The sequence below is a fragment of the Ranitomeya variabilis genome, chromosome 6 (assembly GCF_051348905.1).
Source record: "Ranitomeya variabilis isolate aRanVar5 chromosome 6, aRanVar5.hap1, whole genome shotgun sequence".
NCBI classification, from domain to species: Eukaryota; Metazoa; Chordata; class Amphibia; order Anura; family Dendrobatidae; genus Ranitomeya; species Ranitomeya variabilis.
In genome coordinates, this window is record NC_135237.1 from 184,747,744 (window position 1) to 184,770,590 (window position 22,847).

At 44.7% G+C, this 22,847-nt stretch overlaps 1 protein-coding gene across 1 annotated transcript in view; it reads right to left on the reverse strand.

The window, feature by feature from the left end:
• Positions 1-4,897: 4,897 nt before the first annotated feature.
• Positions 4,898-22,847, reverse strand: part of PPP1R17 (protein phosphatase 1 regulatory subunit 17) — a 38,785-nt gene continuing 20,835 nt past the window's right edge. The window contains exon 6 of the mRNA XM_077267604.1: positions 4,898-5,101. Coding sequence (XP_077123719.1) covers positions 5,034-5,101 — 68 coding nt within the window. The 3' untranslated portion in view covers positions 4,898-5,033. The remainder of the gene's footprint in view (positions 5,102-22,847) is intronic.

A 22,847-nucleotide genomic window follows, 5' to 3' on the forward strand; every position in this document is an offset into this window, starting at 1 on the left:
CTGCTTAGTTTCACATTAATATGCTTTCTGGAGACAAAGAAGGCCAATTGTAACCTGCATTTTGTAGTATTACTGCCTTGACTGCTGGTACCAGTGGTTGTGATGATGGAACTTCTGCTGCTAGCAGCTACCACATTTTTAGCCAAGATATGTTTTACTCTTTCTTCACACAACCCTATCTATTGCTATTGCCATTTTCATTTTTACCATCCATTTTGTAAAACACTAAAATTATCTACTGACAATTTTTTAAACCCAAATTATTTATCCTTTGACGAAAAGGAAAAGCCAAGAAATACTAAGCAGGTAGATAGACATACTGCGGCTCCAAAGTTATAATTTAGTTTTTCTTAAGTCATTCAGAGGTGGACTTGCTGTTTTGTTTTGCATCATTGTCCTGCTGCATAACTCAAATGTGCTTCATCTTGAGAGCACAAACAGATGGCTGGAAATTTTCCTTAAGAATTTCTTGATAGTCAGCAGAATTTATGGTTGTATTTATCACAGCAAGTCTTCCAGGTCCTGAAGCAGCAAAAGAACCTCAGACCATCACACTACCACCGCTATATTTTACTGTTGGCATGACGTTCATTTTCTGAAATGCTGTGCTACTTTTATGCCAGATGTAATGGGACCTACACCTTCCAAAGGGTTCAACTTTTTTCTTGTTAGTCCACAGAGTATTCTCCCAAAAGTAATGGGGATCATCAAAATGTTTTCTGGCAAAACTGAGGTAAGCCTTTGTGTTCTTATTTCTCTGTAGTGGTTTTCATCTTTAAGCTCTGCCATGCAGGCCATTTTTTCTAGTCTCTTTCTTATGGTGGGGTAATGAACACTGGCTTAAACTGAGGCACGTGGGTCCTGCAATTCTTTGGATGTTGTTTTGGGGACTTTTGTGACCTCTTGGATAAGTCGTCACTGCGCTCTTGGGGTAATTTTGGTTTGCCGGCCACTCCTGGGAAGGTTCACTACTGTTTCATGCTTTCACCATTTGTGGATAATGGCTCTCACTGTGGTTCACTGGAGTCCCAGAGTTTTAGAAATGACCTTATAACCTTTTACAGACTGATAGATCTCAATTGCTTTGTTTCTCATTTTTTCCAGAATTTCTTTGAATCACGGAATTATATCTATCTTTTTAGGATCTTCCCTTCACTTTGTCAGGCAGCTCCTATTTAAGTGATTTCTTGATTGATAACAAGTGTACAAATAATCAGGCCTAGGTGTGGCTATTGAATTTAAACTCAGCTTCCCAAAGATGTGATAAACCACAGTTAATTTATGTTTTAAGGGGGTGGGGGTAATCACTTCAATCACACTACAACCTCTCTACCATGGCTGAGACCAAAGAGCTGTCTAAGGACACAAGGGACAAAATTGTAGACCTGCACAAGGCTGGGATAGGAGATTTGACAATAAGCAAGCAGCTTGGTGAGAAGGCAACAACTGTTTGCACAATTATTAGAAAGTGGAAGAAACACAAGATGACTGTCAATCTTCCTCATTTTGGGACTCCATGGATTAAAATCCTGCAGAGTAAGCATGGCCTCCCTGCTCACACCAGCACATGCCCAGGCCCATTTGAAGGTCTCCAATAGCCATCTGGATGATCCAGAGGAGGCATGGGATATGATCATAAGGTCAAATTAGACCAATATAGATGTTTTTGGTAACAACTCCACTCACCGTGTTTGGAGGAATAAGAAGGATGTGTACAATCCCAAGAACACTACCCCAACTGTGAAGCATGGTGGGGGAAACATACTTTGGCGATGCTTTTCTGCAAAGCGAACAGGACAACTCCACTGTAAAGAAGGAATGATTGATGGGGTCATGTATTGTGATATTTTGTCCAACAACCTCCTTCCTTAATTGAAGATGGGTCGTGGCTGGGTCTTCCAGCATGACAATGACCTGAAACACACAGCCAGGGCAATTAAGGAGTGGCTACATAAGAACATAAGAACCATTTCAAGGACCTGAAGTGGCCTAGCCAATTTCCAGACCTGAACCCAATAGAATATCTTTGGAGGGAGTAGAAACTGTATGTTGCCTAGATACAGCCCCGCAACCTGAAAGATCTGTAGAAGATCTGTATGGGGGAGTGGACCGAAATCCCTGCTGCAGTGTGTGTAAACTTAGTCAAGAACTACAGGAAATGTCTGACCCCTGTAATTGCCATTTTTCCCAGAAGATTGCGATCACATGAATTAACTTACTGCCAAATTATCATAATATATGTAGATAAAGAAATAAATAGATTAGATTGTATATATCATATAAATAAAAATGCAGCAATGTTTTAGATGACAATCATTTATGCATTTATATCGCACATAAAAAGTATACAAATTAGTTACAAAAATGTACAAAAAGTTCTATAGTTCTATTACATTTAGAAGTTGGATGGTGACTTTTATACTTTAGTACTGAACAATTAATTTTCATATATATATATATATATATATATATATATATATATATATGTATGTAAAATAATGTAAAACAATTTGTAAAAAAGTAACATTTGAATGGTTTAATTTTTTTTTCAAATCTGAAAACAAAAAATTTGATGTTAAATAAGAAAAGTAATTAAAAGGGTTTGTTAATTTCACCTTTTATACTCTTTATACTCAAAGGGGAGCAGCTCACATTTGCCATGAAAACCAGTTGTAAATGTGGACAGAATCTTCTCTTATGTTTCCGATGTCACCCGCCACCCCGTTTTCTTCTGGTTGTATGCAAATCGAGGGGGTGGATAAAGTTGTCGATAACACACCCTGCAATGTGAAACTGATGTTGGGACAATGTCACAGAGAACCACTGGAAGAAAAACCCAATTTCCACGGCTATAAGCGACTTGCACACATTGAGTATTTGGTGATTTTTTTTTTACCTCAGTATTTGTAAGACAAAACCAGGAGTGGAAATACCAGAGGAAAGTATAATAGAAACACAGCACCACTTTGTAATTTCTCACCCACTCCTGGTTTTCATTTACAAATATTGAGGTAAAAAACTCACCAAATACTCAACATGTAAACATGGATTTAATGCTTTTAATTTTCCACCTATGGAGATGTTTGGGTTTATTTTTTGCATTATGATCTTATGTTTTTATTCATAATTATCTGGTTGTGTACCAATGGGAGATGGTGCTCTCACACACACACGCAAGCCCTACAGAACTGAGGGAATACTACAAAATATCAGCTTGAGCAACACATCAGCAACACAAAACTCAATAATGTCCTATTAGCGTAGGGAAAATGCCCAAACACTCAACACATGGTCCAATAGTCAGCTTCTCCTCAGTCTAAAATGACTCATAACAGCGAGTAAAAGATTCCATTTACCAGTCCAAAAGTCACCCTCTCACCAGTCTGAACTGGCTGATATTAGAAAGCAACAGATAGTAGTTAGGTAGGCTAGGTGCAGATTTAGTGTTCCTCCTCCCACATAGCTGGTTTGCCTACAGCCACACATCACTGCTACATCCCTGGTTCTAGTAGCTGGCAATAGTTTGTCTGATGCGCTCTGCACACTGTAAGTAGTGGTGACATGCGTTATTAGTTATAGATTATTTTTTGAAAGACAGTAGGGAGAGTTGATTTATTTATTTTACTCATTTGTATAGCGCCATTAATTCCACAGCGCTTTACAGACATTATTGGCACTGTCCCCATTGGGGCTCACAATCTAGATTCCCTATCAGTATGTTTTTGACGTGTCGGAGGAAATCGGAGAACATGGAGGAAACCCACTCAAACAAAGGGAGAACATACAATTCCTGCAGATGTTGTCCTTGGTGGGATTTGAACCCACTGAGCCAGAGTTAGGGTTAAAGTTTGGGACTAACCCAGAGTGGGAGGTGCTAAGGAAACCATACAGAGACAGTGTCCTCTCAGGAACAGAAGCAGACCTAAGTAACATCTGACTAGTCAGCATAGCCACTTATTGTGGTAGTCTCTAACATGAGTGGAGACCAAGGTACAGACAGATAGGTAGCGGGCCAGAATGGAACAGGAATGTGAGATGAGGGGTTAGCCGTGGGTGTTAGTTCCAAGGCATTAGCAAGTAATGAGGTTAGGAAACAACCTTAGTGGCAAATTAGTTCCCCTAAGGGAAAGGAGGACATAGAACCGTGGGTTGAGGACAATACTCTCAATTACTGGACTTTTGTACTTTGCTGGGTTGTGGTGAAGGCAGAGGAACTTTGGGGCAGAAACAAATAAGCCTGGAAGAGATAGAAAGACCATGTGTGAAAATGCTTTATGTTGTACAGGAAACTTAAGTGAAGTTATGCACCTGCTATCTAGTGTACATAGTTGCCATTAGGTTAATGCTAAGTAAAAGACAGCTTATTTTTGAGTGGTGGGCTCCCTCACAGAACTATTCAACTTATCTGGTCCTGGCCAGCTGAAGTCACTGGCATCATGCGGCTTGCAAGAGTGTAGGGCCCTCATAGACAAAGTCCACACACCCAGCCAAAACCCCCTTCTTTATGTAGTGTGCTGGATGTGAAAGGCGAGTATCTGACTCAAGGCTACCACCCCGCTTCACGTTACAGAGCAGTTACTACAGGTCAGGAACCAGGGCTGTGGGAGTGACTTCATCCAGATGTGACCTTTATGGTGTGCAGAGGGCAGCAGCCAGGGAAGATGTGACTGCCGCACTCTGTACACTGTAAGTAGCCATGAGCATTAACAAAGAGAAATTGCAGCTCAGCACATAGCACTAGGCTACAATTAAATGGCGCCTGACTCTACCTAATGCTGTGAACTGTGCATGCTAAGGGACATGTACAGTGCACAGCTAATGCAACCACAGCATAAAAGATAGATTTGGAAACCCACCCTATTCTCCTATAGTCTATGTCAGCCATATTGCACACAAGGAAATATAATAGCTAATGGAATAATAAAAACAATTATACCAGTGGATTTCACACTGTTTAAAATTTACATGTTAACATAATTACAAGTCAATGACAAAAAATGTGATAGATCCAGATCTTTTATATCCATATTTTTCTAACCATCACTTTCGTCGCTCTCCGCAATTATGATTCTCCTGTCTTCTTTCAGAATTTTTACATTCACTGCAAAAAAAGCAACAACACAAAAATTTGGTAAATGTATAATAATATTAATAATAAAAATATTGAAAATAATAACATGCCAAGTAATGAAAACATATGAACAAACTGACACAAAGAGAGTGGGAGTAATAGATAAAGTGATGCATATGTGCATAGCGTTAACTTTCTTTAGGGGACCAACCCTTGAATCTGACCCAACAATGATGTGATGTACAGGTCGCCACCACAATATACTGTAGTTGAAGGAAAACTGTAGCACTGTAGAATAAATATATCTGTGATCAAGGTTTTAAGCTGGTTTTTTTATGTGACAAATGCCTCCTTAAAAATAAATTTTGAGCAATCATGAAACTGCCAATGTACTGTACATTTTCAACTCATCTAAGCAATAAATAGAGAACTATTAAATGGAAAATAGGTTTCATCATTGCAAAGAAAAACAATGAAAAGAAAATACTGTGTGGGTGGTACTATACAGTGAGGGGCATTATACTGTGTATAAGAGAGCATCATGCTGTGTATAGGGGCGCTGTACAGGGGGGAGACTCAGGACATTATTCAATGTAAAGTGGGCACTTATTGTTATAGGGGAACTCAGGTTACTGTTACTATCAAAGGGGCACACAGGGCATTATTACTTTCTAGGGGGCAAACTATGGGCACTGTTTTCTAGGGCATTTGCACTCGGCATTACTGCATTATAGAGGGTTGCTTTAGAATTTAGAGGGCAAAGAGAACCACACAGCAGGTGCAGTAATAGGGACACATACGGCAGCAGTGGCTCAGTATTGGAGTATCAGCAGGATGAGGAGTTTGTGCAGGTTGGAGATAGATGGTGATGGGGCTGGAATATGAGAAGTGAAATGTGTCTTTGTTGTATTCTCTGCAGCCGAGTTGTAGCTGGAAGAAGTTGTCATGTCGGTCTGGGCCAGATGGAAAAGAAGGGAAAAGTGAACGATCCCATCAGAAAGGACGTCAGCGGTAAATCATTATCTGTAACTGTGCAGTGATCTCTTATATGTTCTGTAGGGCTGGTATTTACCACTGACCATATGGTGATAATATCCATATTGGTCTTTATTTAGAGATTATCATCAGTAACAGTGCGGTCATCTGCTGAGGTTCTCCTCCACTATTAGGGTGCGTCACCGAGTTGTAATCAAGGTTACCTGGTTAGGGGCCCACTGAGAAGTTTCGACCCCCCGAACCAAAACCCTAGCTACGCCTCTGATCTGGGTCCCTGTTTGGTGCAATCATGTGACATCACTGCTTCTTCCCCCTCTGCTAGCTGCTTCTCAATCTGAAGAAGCAGGGCAAAACGTGTACATTGAGGCAGAGGAACTGGATTACATTATCGCCACTATTTGCTCACAATTCAGGTAATAACTTTGTTTTTTTCACATTCCCCTTGCATCTCACAATTATGAATGTATTGATTTGCCTATCATTGCTTTAATAAGCGTATGATTAGATCAGCTAAATGTCTCCTCCTTTGGTAGACCTAAATTCACTTGGTCATAATCAAATGCACTCAATTAGCACCTTATACACTCTGCTACATACTTAAATAGGCCTTTCCTTCTTTTAAATACCTTTAACAAACTGGGAAACAAAAGGACAAATATTGCTTGCTTATCTCATGCATATATTTACCTATAGTGATATCTTCTTTTGTGCAATAGATTCAATTGATTACAATTATTTATTTCAATTTGTATTGTGCTTTATTTGCACTATTTATGCACTCTTTATGCACTTTAAAAATTTATGACCCCTATCTAATGGTGATAATTAGAGTTGAGCAACTTTTACTTTTTTAGGATCGAGTCGGGTTTCGTGAAACCCGACTTTGTCAAAAGTCAGGTCGGGTGAAATCGGCCGATTATTGCGAAAAGTCGGGGGCCGACTGAAACACGAAACCCAATGCAAGTCAATGGGGAATCAAATTCGGCAGTGAGTGGAGGACAGGAAAACACCTACAGTGCCCATTTTAATGCCCAAAACATCAATTTTTATTACATAAGCTTGTCAATCTTAATTTACTTTATAATTAAAGTTACGCATTGAAAACGGGGTCATTTGGCTAAAGTTGTGGGGGGGTAGGGCTGGCTCAAGATTTTCTTGGGCCCAGGAAACGCGGAATACGTCACGGCGGTGGAGCAGGGAGAGGTAAGTATTTCAACTTTGCAAGTGCTGTGATCCTGAGCAAGCAGGGGGGCCCACTAGTTGGCACTGGCACAGGGCCCCTCATAGTACGGCGGTGTGTTTGATGGTGGGCGGCGCCTCCCACTGCCAGAGACAATTTTGCGTACTATGAGGGGCCCTGTGCCAGTGTCAAAAAGTATGCCCCCCCACCTGATGAAGGAACCTGCACTTTCATCTGCACCTTCCTCTTTGTCCCCGTGTAAGGTGGTATAGTATGCGGGAAGGGGAACCTGACTTTCAGCAGGGTCAGATTCTGGCTGTGTAGAGTGCAAGGGGAATGTAGTGGTCTGGGTCAATGTACCAGCAGACTAATCTAGCAGTGGCTGGGCAATGGGCAGGATGAGGAGGAAACACAGATATAGGACCAAAATAAAAAAGTAGGCTAAAAGAAGTTAAAAATTGGTAACAGGAGTACACAGGCAGCATAGCTTTGTTCAGTGGAGGACAACTGTAAGGACTGGCTGACACAGTTACTAGGCCCAAATAAGTAAGTAGGCTAAATGCAGTTAAAAATTGGCAACAGGAGTACACAGGCGGCATAGCTTTGTTCAGTGGAGGACAACTGTAAGGACTGGCACAGACAGACACAGGTAGTAGGCCTAAACAAAAAAGTAGGCTAAATGCAGTTCAACATTGCTAACAGGAGTACACAGGCGGCATAGCTTTGTTCAGTGGAGGACACCTGTAAGGACTGGCACAGACAGACACAGGTAGCAGGCCTAAAATAAAAAAGTAGGCTAAATGCAGTTCAAAATTGGTAACAGGAGTACACAGGCGGCATAGCTTTGTTCAGTGGAGGACAACTGTAAGGACTGGCTGACACATTTACTAGGCCCAAATAAGTAAGTAGGCTAAATGTCTGCCAAAAAAATGTTCATAAATAAACAGGTGGCATAGCTAGGTACAGGGGTGGGCTCCTCTGCTGAGTAGCAGACAATGGAAGTTGACGCAAAGTATTAACTGGTCTAAATGGAGGCCAGGGCCCCTGTATATGTTTACTATTATCTATCATTTCAACAAATTTGTATTGGCAGTGCCATTGAAGGATTTAACTGCACAGACTACACAGTGGTGGAGCAGGGAGAGGTAAGTTTTGCAAGTAGTAGAGCACTGTTCGAGCTGGGGGGAACACTCTCTCGTGGGCGGCGGTACTGGCACAGGGCCTCTCATATTACGATGGTGTGTCTGACGTTGGTTGTGCACCACCACCCTCAGAGACACTTCATTGTACTAAGAGGGACCCTGTGCCAGTGCCATCACCCAAGAGTGGGCACACCCACCTGTTCAGGCAAACGGCACTCGCACGGGTGCTTGCGCCAAGTGGTGACCACGGCCCTGTGCGGGGAGTCAGCCCATTTAGGGAGGTATAAAAATGGCCTATGATGGACATTCAGCAGTTGTAAATGGAGGAATTGGAGCAGTCAGTAAGAGGAGGCCAAAAGCAAGACATTTTTCAGGCAAGCTACGTGTCAGCAGGGGAAGGTGGGGCAAAATAATTTGAAATCCATGATTGGTTCATTTTAATGAAGGTTAGATCATCAACATTTCGGGTAGCCAGACGTGTCCTTTTTTCGGTCAGTATTGAACCAGCAGCACTGAAGACTCTTTCTGATAGCACACTAGCAGCTGGGCAAGCGAGCTCCTGTAATGCATATTCTGCCAATTCAGGCCAGGTGTCTATTTTAGATGCCCAATAATCAAAGGGGAATGACCTGTGAGGGAGAACATCGATAAGGGAGGAAAAATAATTCGTAACCATACTGGACAAATGCTGTCTCCTGTCACTTTGAATCGATGCAGCAGTACCTGTCATGTCTGCGGTCATTGCAAAATCACTCCACAACCTGGTCATAAAACCCCTCTGTCCAACGCCACTTCATATTTGTGCACCTCTATCACCTCTGCCATGTTGCCCCCTACAGCTCATGTGAGAACCATCACCGCCGCTGTGTGCTGGGAATGCCTGAACCAAACAGTCTACAAGAGTTGCTTGTTTGGTCGCCAATATTTGCTCAAGGTTCTCATGTGGCATGATATTTTGTAATTTTCCTTTATATCATGGATCCAGGAGGCAGGCCAACCAGAAATCGTCATCGGTCATCATTTTGATAATGCGGGGGTCCCTTTTTAGGATATGCAAGGCATACTCAGCCATGTGGGCCACTGTTCCAGGTGTCAATTCACTGCTTGTGCTGGGTTGAGGAGCACTTTCTTGCAAATCAACATCACTTGTCTCCCGCAAAAACCCTGTACCTTACCTTGCAACGCCACCAGTTTCTATTGCCCCCTGAGAAGCATCCTCCTCCCATAATTATTCATCCCCATCATCCTCCTCCTCCTCCTCCTCTTCGTCCACCACCTCGTCCAGGAGAGTTCCCTGAGCAGACAATGGCTGACTGTCATCAAGGCTTCCCTCTTCCTCGGCTGCAGATGCATGCTCCTTAATGTGCGTCAAACTTTGCATCAGCAGATGCATTAGTGGGATGCTCATGCTTATGATGGCGTCGTCTGCACTTACCAGCCGTGTGCATTCCTCAAAACACTGAAAGATTTAACAGAGGTCTTGTAGCTTCGACCACTGCACACCAGACAACTCCATGTCTGCCATCCAACTGCCTGCCCGTGTATGTGTATCCTCCCACAAATACATTACAGCACGCCTCTGTTCGCACAGCCTCTGAAGCATGTGCAGTGTGGAGTTCCACCTTGTTGCAACGTCGATTATTAGGCGGTGCTGGGGAAGATTCAGCGATCGCTGATGGTTCAGCATATGGCAGGAGTGTACGGGCGACCGGCGGATGTGCGAGCAAAGTCTTCGCACCTTCAGGAGCAGGGCTGGTAACCCCAGATAATTTTTCAGGAAGCACTGCACCACCAGGTTCAAGGTGTGAGCCAGGCAAGGTATGTGTTTCAGTTCTGAAAGGGCTATGGCAGCCATAAAATTCCTTCCTTTTTTTACTGACTACCTTGCCTGCCTCAAGATGTACACTGCCCAGCCATGACTGAGTTTCTTGCTGCAAGTACTCGGCCAGTACTTCCGCGGTGTGTCTGTTGTCATCCAAACACTTCATTTCCAACACAGCCTGCTGACGCTTACCACTAGCTGTTCCATAATTGGACACCTCGTGTGCAACACTGGCAGCTGCGGATGGAGTGGTAGGGCGACTGCGCTCTGTGGACGAGCTTTCGCTTCTGGAGCAGGAGGAGGAGGAGGGGTGGCGAACGCCTACAGCCAAATGTTTCCTAGACCGTGGGCTAGGCAGAACTGTCCCACTATGGCTGTCCCCTGTGGACCCTGCATCCACCACATTCAGTGCGCCGTGATGGACACGTAACGTCCCTGCCATGCCTACTGGTCCATGCATCTGTTGTGAGGTGCACTTTTCTACTAACTGATTGCCTCAGTGCATGGACAATTCGGTCTTTGACATGCTGGTGGAGGGCTGGGATGGCTTTTCTCGCAAATAAGTGTCGACTGGGTAGGTCATAGCGTGGTACTGCATAGGCCATCAGGGCTTTGAAAGCTTCGCTTTCAACCAACCGGTAGGGCATCATCTCTAATGAGATTAGTCTGAGATTAGATCTGTGTACGCGGATGAGAGGATGAGTACTTCCTTTTCCTAACGAGAGTCTCTTGTAGGGTGAGCTGGACTGGAGAGCTGCATATGGTGGAACTAGCGGGGGTGGTGGTGGACATGGCAGATTGAGAGAGGGTTGGTGATGGTATTCTTGATGTTGGCCTACATACAGTGTTTCCTACCAAGAACCTTGTGATTCCCTGACTGCTTTGGCCTTGCGACGATACCTCCACATTTGCTGCTGGTGGTGTCCTAACCGGTGGGCTTACTGTGAGGGAAGCAATGTAGCGTTGCTGACTACCTTCATTCTGAGCGGGTGCACCAACGGTACGGGACGTTTGGTAGTTAGTCCAGGCTTGCAAGTGCATGCTGGTTAAATGTCTACACATGCACGTTGTATTTAAATTTTGGAGATTCTTCCCTCTGCTAAAGGTCTTTGAGCATTTCTTACAGATAACATTTGACTGATCATTTGGATCTTGGTTAAAAAATTGCCACACTGCACTCTTCCTACTATGGATAACATTTTCAGGCATTGCACGCTGTGCTACTTTCACCGGATGGCCACGCTGTCCTAAAACTGTTTTTGTTTTTGACAAACGTGTTTGGCCTGATACGGGCCTGCCAGATGACAGCTGTTGCGATGTAGATGGCTGCTGCGGATCATCCTCCTCCGCTTCTGAGCCACTGGCAGCAGCACCCTCTTCCCCCAATGGCTGCCAATCTGGGTCAACAACTGGGTCATCTATCACCTCCTCTTCAATGTCATGTGCACCTTCCTCTGTGTCCCCGTGTAAGGTGCTATAGTGTTCGGGACAGTGCACCATAGTCTCATCAGGGTCAGATTCTGGCTCAGTACACTGCGAGGGCAATGTAGTGATCTGAGTCAATGGAACAGCATAATAATCTAGCTGTGGCTGTGCATCTGTGCACTCCATGTCCGATTCATCTTGTAATGGGCTGTTAACAATTTCCCTTTCTAACCCAGGCATGGTATGTGTAAAGAGCTCCATGGAGTAAACTGTAGTGTCGCCTGCCGCATCCTTCACTTTTGGTTTGGGTGAAGGACACAAGGAAGCGACTTGTTCCTGACCAGGAGCATCCACTGATGACTCGCTGCTTTTATATTTTGAACTTTCGGAAAAGGAGGCTGAGTCAGCAAGGAAAGCCAAAACTTTTTCCTGCTGCTCCGGCTTTAAAAGCGGTTTTCCTACTCCCAGATACGGGAGCCTTCGAGGCCTTGTGTAGCCAGATGGTGACGCTGGCTCAACACCTCGAGACTTAGGTGCTATTTTGCTTTTCCCACTACCACCAGATGCTCCACCACCACCATCATTATCAGCTGGCAACGACCGCCCACGGCCTCTTCCACCAGACTTCCTCATTTTTGGGAAAATGTAACCAAAATAACAACCGTTATATGGTACTGTAAAACAAGGTAGAAGGTGTATGTAAACTTGTTGAGAATTTAAATCTCCCTTTTTTGGGGGGGAGACTGCACCAAAACTCAGGCCCAGAGTATTACACTACACAATGTAAGTGGCAGAACGTGGCTGGAAGGTATACGACAAACTAACAGAACAGACGTAGATCCACTTAGTGGCAATTTAAATCTCCCTTTTTGGGGGGAGAGACTGCACCAAAACTCAGGCCCAGTGTATTACACTACACAATGAACGTGGCAGAAAGTGGCTGGCTGATATACCACAAACTAACAGGACTCTAGTATATCCACTTTGTGAGATTTTGAATCTCCCTTTTTTTGTGGGGGAGACTGCACAAAAAAAGGCCCTGTGCATAAAACACCACAATGTACATGGCAGAAAGTGGCTGGCTGATATACCACAAACTAACAGGACTCAACTATATCCACTTTGTGAGAATTTGAATATCCCTTTTTTTTGGGGGGGGAGAATGCACCAAAAAAAAGGCCCTGTGCATAAAACACTACAATGTACGTGGCAGCAAGTGTCTGGCTGATACACGACAAACTAAGAGGACTGAGGTACATCCACTTTGTGAGAATTTGAATCTCACTTTTTTTTGGGGGGGAGACTGCACCCAAAGTCAGGCCCAGTGTATTTTACAACGCAATGTGAGTGGCAGAACGTGGCTGTCTGATATACGACAAACAAACAGAACTGACGTATACCCACTTTGTGACAATTTGAGTCTCCTTTTTTTGGGGGGGAGACAGCACCACAACTCAGGCCCAGTGTGTAACACAACACAATGTAAGTGGCAGAAAGTGGCTGGAAGATATCTGAAAAAATCCAAGGACTGTAGTACAATTTCAAGCTCCCTACAATGATCTCAGGACAAGTATGGCAGCAACAAAAAGGACTGCTGCACACAAAAGTGTGGACAAATAAACAAGATAACTGCAGAAAGGAGCAACAGGATTTTTGCTTTTTAAAAAGCAGTTGGTTTGCACAGCAGTGGTGCAAACAGCAATGCAGCTATCAGAGAGCCTTATAAGGCAGCCTAATAAGCTACAGAGCGGATGCACAAAGATATAGCCTCCACTCTCCCGGCAAAACAAAGGTGGTGTTGGACAGTGGAAATCGCTACAGCACAAGCGGTTTGGGGGTTAATCTTCCCTTCCTAACGATATCCCTTCTTCTGACGAGGCTGCAGCAATCTCTCTCTATGCTAAGATCGGCAGAAATAAGATGACGGTTGGCTTGCACGCCCCTTTATAGCCCCTGTGACGCCGCAGAAAGCAAGCCAATCACTGTCATGCCCTTCTCTAAGATGGTGGGGACCGAGACCTATGTCATCACGCTGCCCACACTCTGCGTCCTCCTTCATTGGCTGAGAAATGGCGCTGAACGCGTCATATGAAATGCGACTTTGGCGCGAAGATCGCCAACCGCATGGTCGATCCCACACTAGGATCGGGTCGGGTTTCATGAAACCCGACTTTGCCGAAAGTCGCCGATTTTTTTATTTGTCCGATCCATTTCGCTCAACCCTAGTGATAATTTGCTATTATGTCCTTTAAATATGCCACTGTGCAATTATTGAAGGTTATTTAATTATCATATTTTGCACATTTCACTTTCAAATTCTGCCCCTCTTTCTTATTCTGCACCATTCTTATTTTTTATTTTTTTTTATTTCTAATAAAATGATTAAAAAAAAAAAAAAAAAAAGCAACATATACTTTTTTTCAACACTTCTTTTTTGCCCTTGGTTTACGCACTCCTGGTTTGTTTGCTTAATTTAATTTACCTTAGGGAAGCGTTTTGCCCATCGAAATGGGTTTATTTAAACATTAGGACATTAAGCTTTATAATTCCAAATCCTTGTCTGCTGAAGCTAATTTGTCTAGGAGACAAACCGCACACCAAGGCAGAGTTACTTAAAGGAATAGACCAGACAAGTCTGTAGTTTTTGCCGCTGAGCCTCAAACCAAGCATGTTTATCATAATGGGCATAACCTGATGTGCACAACTTGGTTGTTCAGAGGTTTTTTCTGAAAACCTACCCAGATTTGCCAGAGCTTCTGCTCACGGTACGCCACGTCAGCGCCCATTTACACTAGTTGGTTACAGCTCCTGCATTGCTGCAGAAGCGCATACAAGTGCCAGCTCACTGACTGGTATGCAATGTCACTACTCGCTGTAACTCCACACTGCACATGCTGGCTAGGCTTTGAGAGCAGCAGTGGCCAGTGGTTAAGTACCAGCTCCAACACACCCGTTGGTATTCTGGTCAACCTCTGCACATAACAACTGAAGAGTGGATATGGATGTATGATATTTGTGCGGTTCTCCAAAACTTTGAGGACTCCAACAACAACTTTGAGGACTCAACAACGCAAGAGCTGCGTTGTTGACATAGTCAGCACAACGATCACGCTTGTGTGCCTACCTAAACAGTCGTTGCTCAAAATTAGACATCAAGCTTTGCATGCATACCAGGTGGGGATGGAGGAAGACATAACACAGAGAGATTGTAGCCAGCCCAGCCTAATTTCATATGCTCAGCATGGATTGGGTTTCAATGAAGAGTTGGACGCTGAGCAGCAGGAACAGAAGCTTGTGGCTAGCACAACAGAGGCTGTTAACCACACAACCTTTGTCCCATCTCTCCTACGTGGATGAGAATGAGGAGGAAGAGAGGGAGGAGATAAAGAATCCTCATCATGGTGGAGACAGGGAAGTGTTGGCTGTATGGAGCTTGGCACATTTGGCCAACTTTATGCACTGCTGCCTTTCCTGCGACCCTCATTTTACATTCATATTGGCCACCAGGGGAGGTCATAACAGACAGGCGCTTTCGCCTGTCAACTGAGAATGCTGACAGGCTTACTCTCATAAAAATGAACAAAGCCTGGATTAGCCCACACTTTCCCACACAACCAGATGACAGCAGCACATAAAGTGTTTTAATATTCAATATATTTGAATGAGGCCCCCCAAAGAAGCTGACGCAAAACGCGTGTTAGGGTCTGTCACCTCCCAGCATCAGTAAAATCCTAAATACTTTTCTTGGCACTATGTTCCCCTCTTGGGACCCTACATTTGTCAGAGCTACCATGAGAGGGTGCATTGGTCTCTGAACTCTATATTTTTACTATGACCGGCATGCTGCAATATTCTGGGAACTTTCCCACTATCTGATTTAGAATGCACTACTGCTGCCCATAGTATTATCTATACCTGTGGGTTCCTGTTAGACTGTACAATAAGTCTTCCCTTCCACGTAGCACTTTGTGAGTGTCCCCTACTGTATATTAGTTGTGTAATTTGTTTGCCACTATATATTATGAAATATGTGGCTATAATCATTTGATTACCTTGTTGCTGTGTGTACTCTTTATTACTTCTCCCAGTTTTTTAATGTGCTTTTTATTGTATTTACTAACTGTTTAATAAAGTATCATATTTTGTTCATACCTTTATGCGTATATTTCTTCCCTATCTTATAGGACTATTTAGTAGTGGAAGTGCGGAGCACAGTTGATCACTTGTACTGGGATACTAAATAATGGGAGGGCAACATGTATGTTCTTACAGAATTTAGAATGCTACAATGGCCCAGAAATCTGACCAACATGCATGGGAGAAGCCCAGGTCCAATTTTTGCATTGGGTCCCTTCAGACTCTAGTTGCGCAACAGTTTCAATCTCTCAGTTGAACTTTATTGGCAATCATATTTGCTATGTAACTATAAATCTATGGCCTGGATTCATTATGAAAGGCATTGTTCACACTAATCTTGATGAGGGGTGATGGTTATTAGCAGGTGCTTCATCACAGATCTTATTCCAGACAGAGATTGGATTTAGATTTCAGGTATAAAGAATGCCACAACATGTCATGAAGCTGAAGTGTGAAGTGTGGGTGTCACCACGACCTCGTCCAATGTCAGCTCCACCTATTTTGCCTGAGCTGGCTGAAACTGGCATGAAAACACAAAAAGTCACTAAAGGTTTGCATATGACCTCTTGTGCAAAAAGTTCCCAACTTTTCGAAATGTCTTATGCATTCTGCCTTAAACACTTTGATGAAACTGGGACAATATATCTAAAACATCATTTTTTGACATCTGGGAGAAGGAGTTATAAGAACAAGCAGAAATAGAGTAGGTTAAATGCACAGCACCAAAGTATTTTAATGTCATTAGATTACTAAAAAATTAATTTAGTGACATGGCACGAGATCTTGTCCACAAGGCATTATAATATGCTGGATAGTATTTATCCAACCCTTAGATATTTTTTATTAATTGCTTTTTTGTGATATTAGGAGATGTAATAAATAACACATTAATAAATTAACAATAGTCATGTCTCAGACGTACAATCTACCCTTGATTTATATTAGGCTTATGTTAAGAGAAGTTGCTGCAGCTTCAGCAATATATTACTGGTTAGCGCTGCATCTCCAATAAGTGCTTCATTAATTCATTAATAAGCTATTTAAGTACAATCTTAAGTGTGCAGCTCTCAAGTGGCCTGGCACAACATTCCTGTTAAAAGAATTAATCAAATATTGTCATGTCACAATTCTGCCTCATCATCTCATTTCCTGATTACAATTCCAAGCAATTGAAAATTAGATATTTACAGCAGCCTGTTCCTGACATTGTATCACTTATATAGGATCAATCTCATCTGTTTTATCTGTTTGTATTAGTGGAATATTAGAAACATATTAGGTATCAAATATACAGTACTATTATTGTTTACACTGTTATTTAAATCCAAGAATTTTTGTTTCTGCGTTTTTGTTTCTCCTTTCCTTGTTCCAACAGCCATAGCAGATTTGAGCTGCGATAATTTAAGCCCTTTCTGACATCGGACCTAATGAGCCGTGCATGTGACCTGGGCCAATTTGACCATGGACAAATCATTACGTCATCATGATCACCTACGCACACAGGTGGTGTGCGGGCGATAACCGACGGGTTTCAGTGGATTCCGACAGCTGACACCGGGCACTAGTGCTTCTCACTAGATTAGAATATCATCAAAAAGTGAATTAATTTCAGTTCTTCAACACAAAAAGTGAAACTCATATATTATATCATTACAAACAGAGTGATCTATTTCAAGTGAAATAGCCGCTCATGTGACCGCCACGCAACCAATCAGAAGCCGTGACGTCATCCCTCAGGTCCTAAATTCATAGAAGGGAGTTTAGGACCTGAGGGATGACGTCGCGGCTTGTGATTGGTCGCGTGGCGGTTACATGAGCGGCACACGACCAATCAGAAGCCGTGACGTCATGGAAGGTGCTGAACGTGCTCATTTTAAACAAAGAAGGCTGCCGGTTACCAGCGGTGATGTCCAGGGGCCTCCGGACAGGTGAGTATATCAATATTTTTTATTTTAATTCTTTATTTTACACATTCATATGGATCCCAGGGCCTGAAGGAGAGTTTCCTCTCCTTCAGACCCTGGGAACCATACACTGGAAACTTCCGATTCCGATTCCCGATACCACAAAAGTATCGGATCTCGGTATTGGAATTCCGATACCGCAAGTATCGGCCGATACCTGATACTTGCGGTATCGGAATGCTCAACACTAGTGTTGAGCATTCCGATACCGCAAGTATCGGGTATCGGCCAATATTTGCGGTATCGGAATTCCTCTGTGAATTCAGTTAGGGACAGGACGCTGTGTTCTGACTGAGGGCCAGTTTATAGGTAGCGATTTGCTTCATTGTGCTTTATCAAGGCTAATTTAGCAACCGCTGTGTGATATCCATGCTTTTGCCTTGCAGCGCTGTTCACAGCTGTCTGCAAGGTCTCTGTGTGTGTGAGTGCACATCGCTCTGTAGTCTGTCTGCAGCCACAGTCAGTTGTAGTCAGCTCAGGGTGCGTGACTGCCTCATACCGTTCCATTGTCTGTTTCTCAATTAGTGCAGCCTGCTGCACATTTTTTCTAATTTATCCTATTAGTGGCTTTCCCTCCATATCCTGCTAGATTGTGGAAAAACGCTAAATAGGATTACATAGAGGAGCTTGTTTTGGCCTTGCAGCGCCGTTCACGGCTGTCTGCGCGGTCTGTGTGTGAGTGCAGCTCACTTTTTAGTCAGTTCTGTAAAGAAAAAAAAAATTAATAAAGTTAACCAAACACACCACTTTACAGTTGTGTAGGCCACATTAGCTCATATTAAAGTCTAGTCCACACTTTAGAAAATTAGTGTTTCATATACCTGTTAGGAGCTGTTCAGGAATAAGCACACTAAGCCCTTAGTACTTTTCTGCTTATCTTTATCAGTCAACCAAGATGAAGAAGGCAGCGAGTAAGGCACGTGGGCGTGGGCGCGGAGCATGGAGAGGACGTGGGGATTCTGTGCATCATCACCCAGTTTCAGCAGGGAACAGTCCTTCATGTGCAGCTTTGTAGGAGATCGCCGTACACTGCTGCTGCGTGAAGAACAAATTGAAGCCGTTGTCAGATGGATGGCAGCTAACGCATCGACTTCAATTAGTGCCACATCCTCTCAGGCACAGAGCACGGGAGAGCACCCATCTGTCTCTTCACCACCTGCCAAATTGCCCAGGCAGTCAGAGAGCCCAGGACAGGAGCCATCTCTACTTCTGTTCTCTGAATCTCTTGGCTTGGAAACAGGGGGCCAAGGGTAGTGTAGATGATGAGGTCCTTGACCCATCGTGGCGTGAGGTACAGGAAGGTGGTGGGAGCAGCTCTGAGGAAGAAATTCCCCGAACAGGTCAAAGAGGGAGAGGGAGGGGGAAGACTGCGGTTCCTGTAGCCTCCACTTCGGCACCCGTTAGGAGCATGCCTTTTCCAAAAGCCAAAACGGGCGCTCCCAAGACTTGTAGTGCCTGGTCCTTTTTTGACACAGTTGCAGATGACATTTGCTTTGTCAAATGCAAGGTGTGTCATCAGAAAGTCAAAAGAGGGAAAAATGTCAGCAACCTCAATACGACAAATATGTGGAAACATGTGCGGACCAAGCATGCGGTGGAGTTACAAAAACACACTGAAGACCTAGGCCAACCAACAGCGGCACACACCACCTCTTCAGCTCGTGTTGTTGCCTCTTCCTCCAGCTCACACACTGCTGGTTCGGCTTCCTCACAGGATTGCCATGGAAGAACTTCTGGCACTGTTGTCCAGAGAACCAGTGTAATTCCACCCACAGCACCAAGTTCCCAGTCATCCTCACACTCCCAGCCCAGTCTACAGCCATCGGTAGCACAGGCATGGGAGAAAAGGCGGCCATTCTTGGCAAACCACCCCCGAGCACAGGCTCTGAATGCTGGCATTGCAAAACTACTGTCCCTTGAAATGCTGTCATTCAGGCTGGTGGAGACTGACAGCTTCCGTAACTTGATGGCATTGGCAGTCCCAAAATACAATGTGCCCAGCCGCTTTTATTTCAGCAGGCAAGCCGTCCCTGCCCTGCACAAGCATGTGGAGGGACACATAAAACACATGCTACTGAACGCTGTCAGTAGCAAGGTCCACCTCACCACCGATGCGTGGACCAGTCACAATGGACAGGGGCAATACCTTTCCCTCACTGCCCATTGGCTTAATGTTGTTGAGCCAGGTACAGATCGTGCGAGTGGCGCAGGACGTGTTCTGCCAACTCCAAGGATTGCAGGAATCCAGTCTGTACGCATTGACTCCTCATACACAAGTTCCTCAGAATCATTACTGCAGGAGCCGTCACAGTCCACCTCCACATGGACCCGTGAACGTTTACCTGTTATGACCGACATGAGCACAGCTGTGGACAAAATTCAACAGGCCGTCTTGAAATTAATTTCTTTGGGGAATCGAAGCCACACAGCGCAGGAGCTCTGGAATGCCATCAAGCAGGAGAGCGACGTGTGGTTTGTGCCAGCGAATCTCCAGCCTGGCATGGTAGTGTGTGACAATGGCCGAAATCTGAGCTCTTGCCCTAGGCAACCTCACTCACATCCCATGTCTGGCACATGTGATCAACTTGGTCGTGCAGAGTTTTTTGAGGGACTACCCGGATATTGATGCACTGCTGCACAAGGTCCGCCTAGAGTGTGCTCACTTTCAGCGTTCCAGCATGGCAAGATCGCGCATTGCAGCTCTGCAGCGCCGATTCTGCTTTCCGGAACATCGCATCATATGTGACCTACCCACCAGGTGGAATTCCATGTTACATATGTTAGAGCGGTTGTGTGAGCAGCAGCCAGCAGTAATGGAGTACCAGCTGCATCAGGCGCAAGGAAATCACACTCCACGCCGTTCAGACTTCACAACCACTGAGTGGGCCACTATGAAGGACGTCTGCCAGGTTTTGCGTTCCTTCGATGATTCCACGTGGATGGCGAGTGCAGATGATGCACTAGTCAGCATGACTGTCCCCCTTATCTGCCTGCTTCAACAAACACTGCAAGCGCTAAGGGATGATGTTGTGGAAGAGGTGGAGGATGAGGAGTCACCAATTCCATCAGCTTCTGGACAGTCAGCGCTACGTGATTCCTCACAAAGGCCTAGGCAGGGGACACCTTGGGAGGAGGATGAGGAGGAGTCAATGGAGGAGGAAGACATCGGTCCAGAGGAGGGAGTTACACAATTCTCCAGTAGTCAGTGTGTATAGCGAGGGTGGGGTGATGCAGAGCAGGCAGAGATCATGCCTCAAGCAGGGGACAGCGTTTCTTGGCCAGTTGGCAGTCTGCAGCACATGGCTGATTACATGCTGCAGTGCCTGAGAAACGACCGCTGCATCGCCCACATTCTCAACACGGCTGATTATTGGGTGTACACCCCCTAGATCCTTGCTACTGGGACAACTTACAAAGCCTCATAACACCGTTGAACCGGGAGCGTAAAATGCGGGAGTACCAAGACACACTGGTGAATTCCATCATCTTCTCCATTCCAAATGAGAGCAGTGCTGCTAGTGCTTTACAAAGCAGCTCAGTGCGTCGAGGCAGTGGAGAAAGCTGTGCACAAAGAGGGAGCAGAAGCAGTGCCTCAGCACAAGGCAAGACCAGTATGGCCCAACTGTGGCACAGTTTTGTGTGCCCGCCACGCATGTCTACACCATCACAGAGGGCTCCAGTCAGCAGGAGGCAACGTTTCCGTCAGATGGTGACAGACTACATGTCTTGCCCTCTTACTGTACTCCCATACGGCTCTTCTCCCTTCAAATTTTGGGTCTCTAAGCTGAATACATGGCCAGAGCTAAGCCAATATGCATTGGAGGTGCTGGTTTGCCCTGCTGCTAGTGTATTATCAGAATGCGTCTTTAGTGCCGCAGGTGGTGTACTAACAGACTATCGCATGCGACTATCCTCCAATAACGTTGACCGGCTTACTTTTCTGAAAATGAACAAGGCCTGGATCTCGCAGGAATTTGCCACTCCTCTTCTAGATTAAATAATTGGTTGGCTACAGTATCCAGGTCTCCTGTTGCGTTCATGTTTCTACCACCTGAACTGTAATCCCTGGGCTCCAACACTGCCAGTTGATGCTCAGAAGTGTCGTCTGCACAGTCAAAACACATGACCCAGTGTTATTGGGTTTAGAACGTCAGCTGATCCCCAGCTGTGTAGCCGGCAATGTGTCCTGCGACCGCCACGCTGACACAACTACTGAAATTTAAGGGAACCTGTCCCCCCCAGGCGTTTGTTACTGAAAGAGCCACTATGTGCAGCAATAATGCTGCACAAGGAAAAGGTAGCTCTTTTAGTTTAGCTTCTTGCACACGCAGAACTTAACACATATAAAATGTGTCCCCTGATACCGTGAGACCGTCCCGGAGGTGGGACTTTCCTTCGTAATGGGACGCAGCACAGCCGTCATTCCTACCCCCTTGGTGCCGTGCACCGCTTCCTCAGCGTTGTTTGAATCTGTCCCATAGCCTGCGCTGTTATGTTATCCCATGGCCATGCGCACTTAGCGCTGCCCATCTTCTGATATCATTTGTTGTCAGGCTGCCTGCGCCTGTGCGGCTGTGCTGCCCGAGATCACACCTCGCAGTCTCTTCTGATTTAATCACACTGCGGGCCTGGGATCCATGGGCATGCACAGTGCATATCTTCACCTCAGGCTCTTACTCATCTCCCTCCGCCTTCTTCAGACTGTGCACCGTCAACTGATCCCTAATAGCATGCCACGGCCGTGATGCCACACAGTCTGAAGAAGCCGGAAAGAGGGGAGTGAGAGGCATAGATATACACTGCACATGCCAATGGATCCCAGACCCGCAGTGTGATTACATTAGACGACACTGCGAGGTGGGATCTCAGGTAAAAAAGGTGGTGAAGGGCATGGAAGTAGTGAAACATCAATATCTGACAAAGTAAAAAAAATCTTAACATAGTCAATATTTTTGTAACTCCGAACGTCTTAAAAAAAAAAAAAAATTCCTGCTATTCTATTTGATTGGGCTAAACCTATATGCCTTTAATGTCTCCGCCACCTCCCCCAATACATCCTACATTATTCTTAGTTTGTTTTCCTTCATGTAGAATGAACCTACAAGGAAAG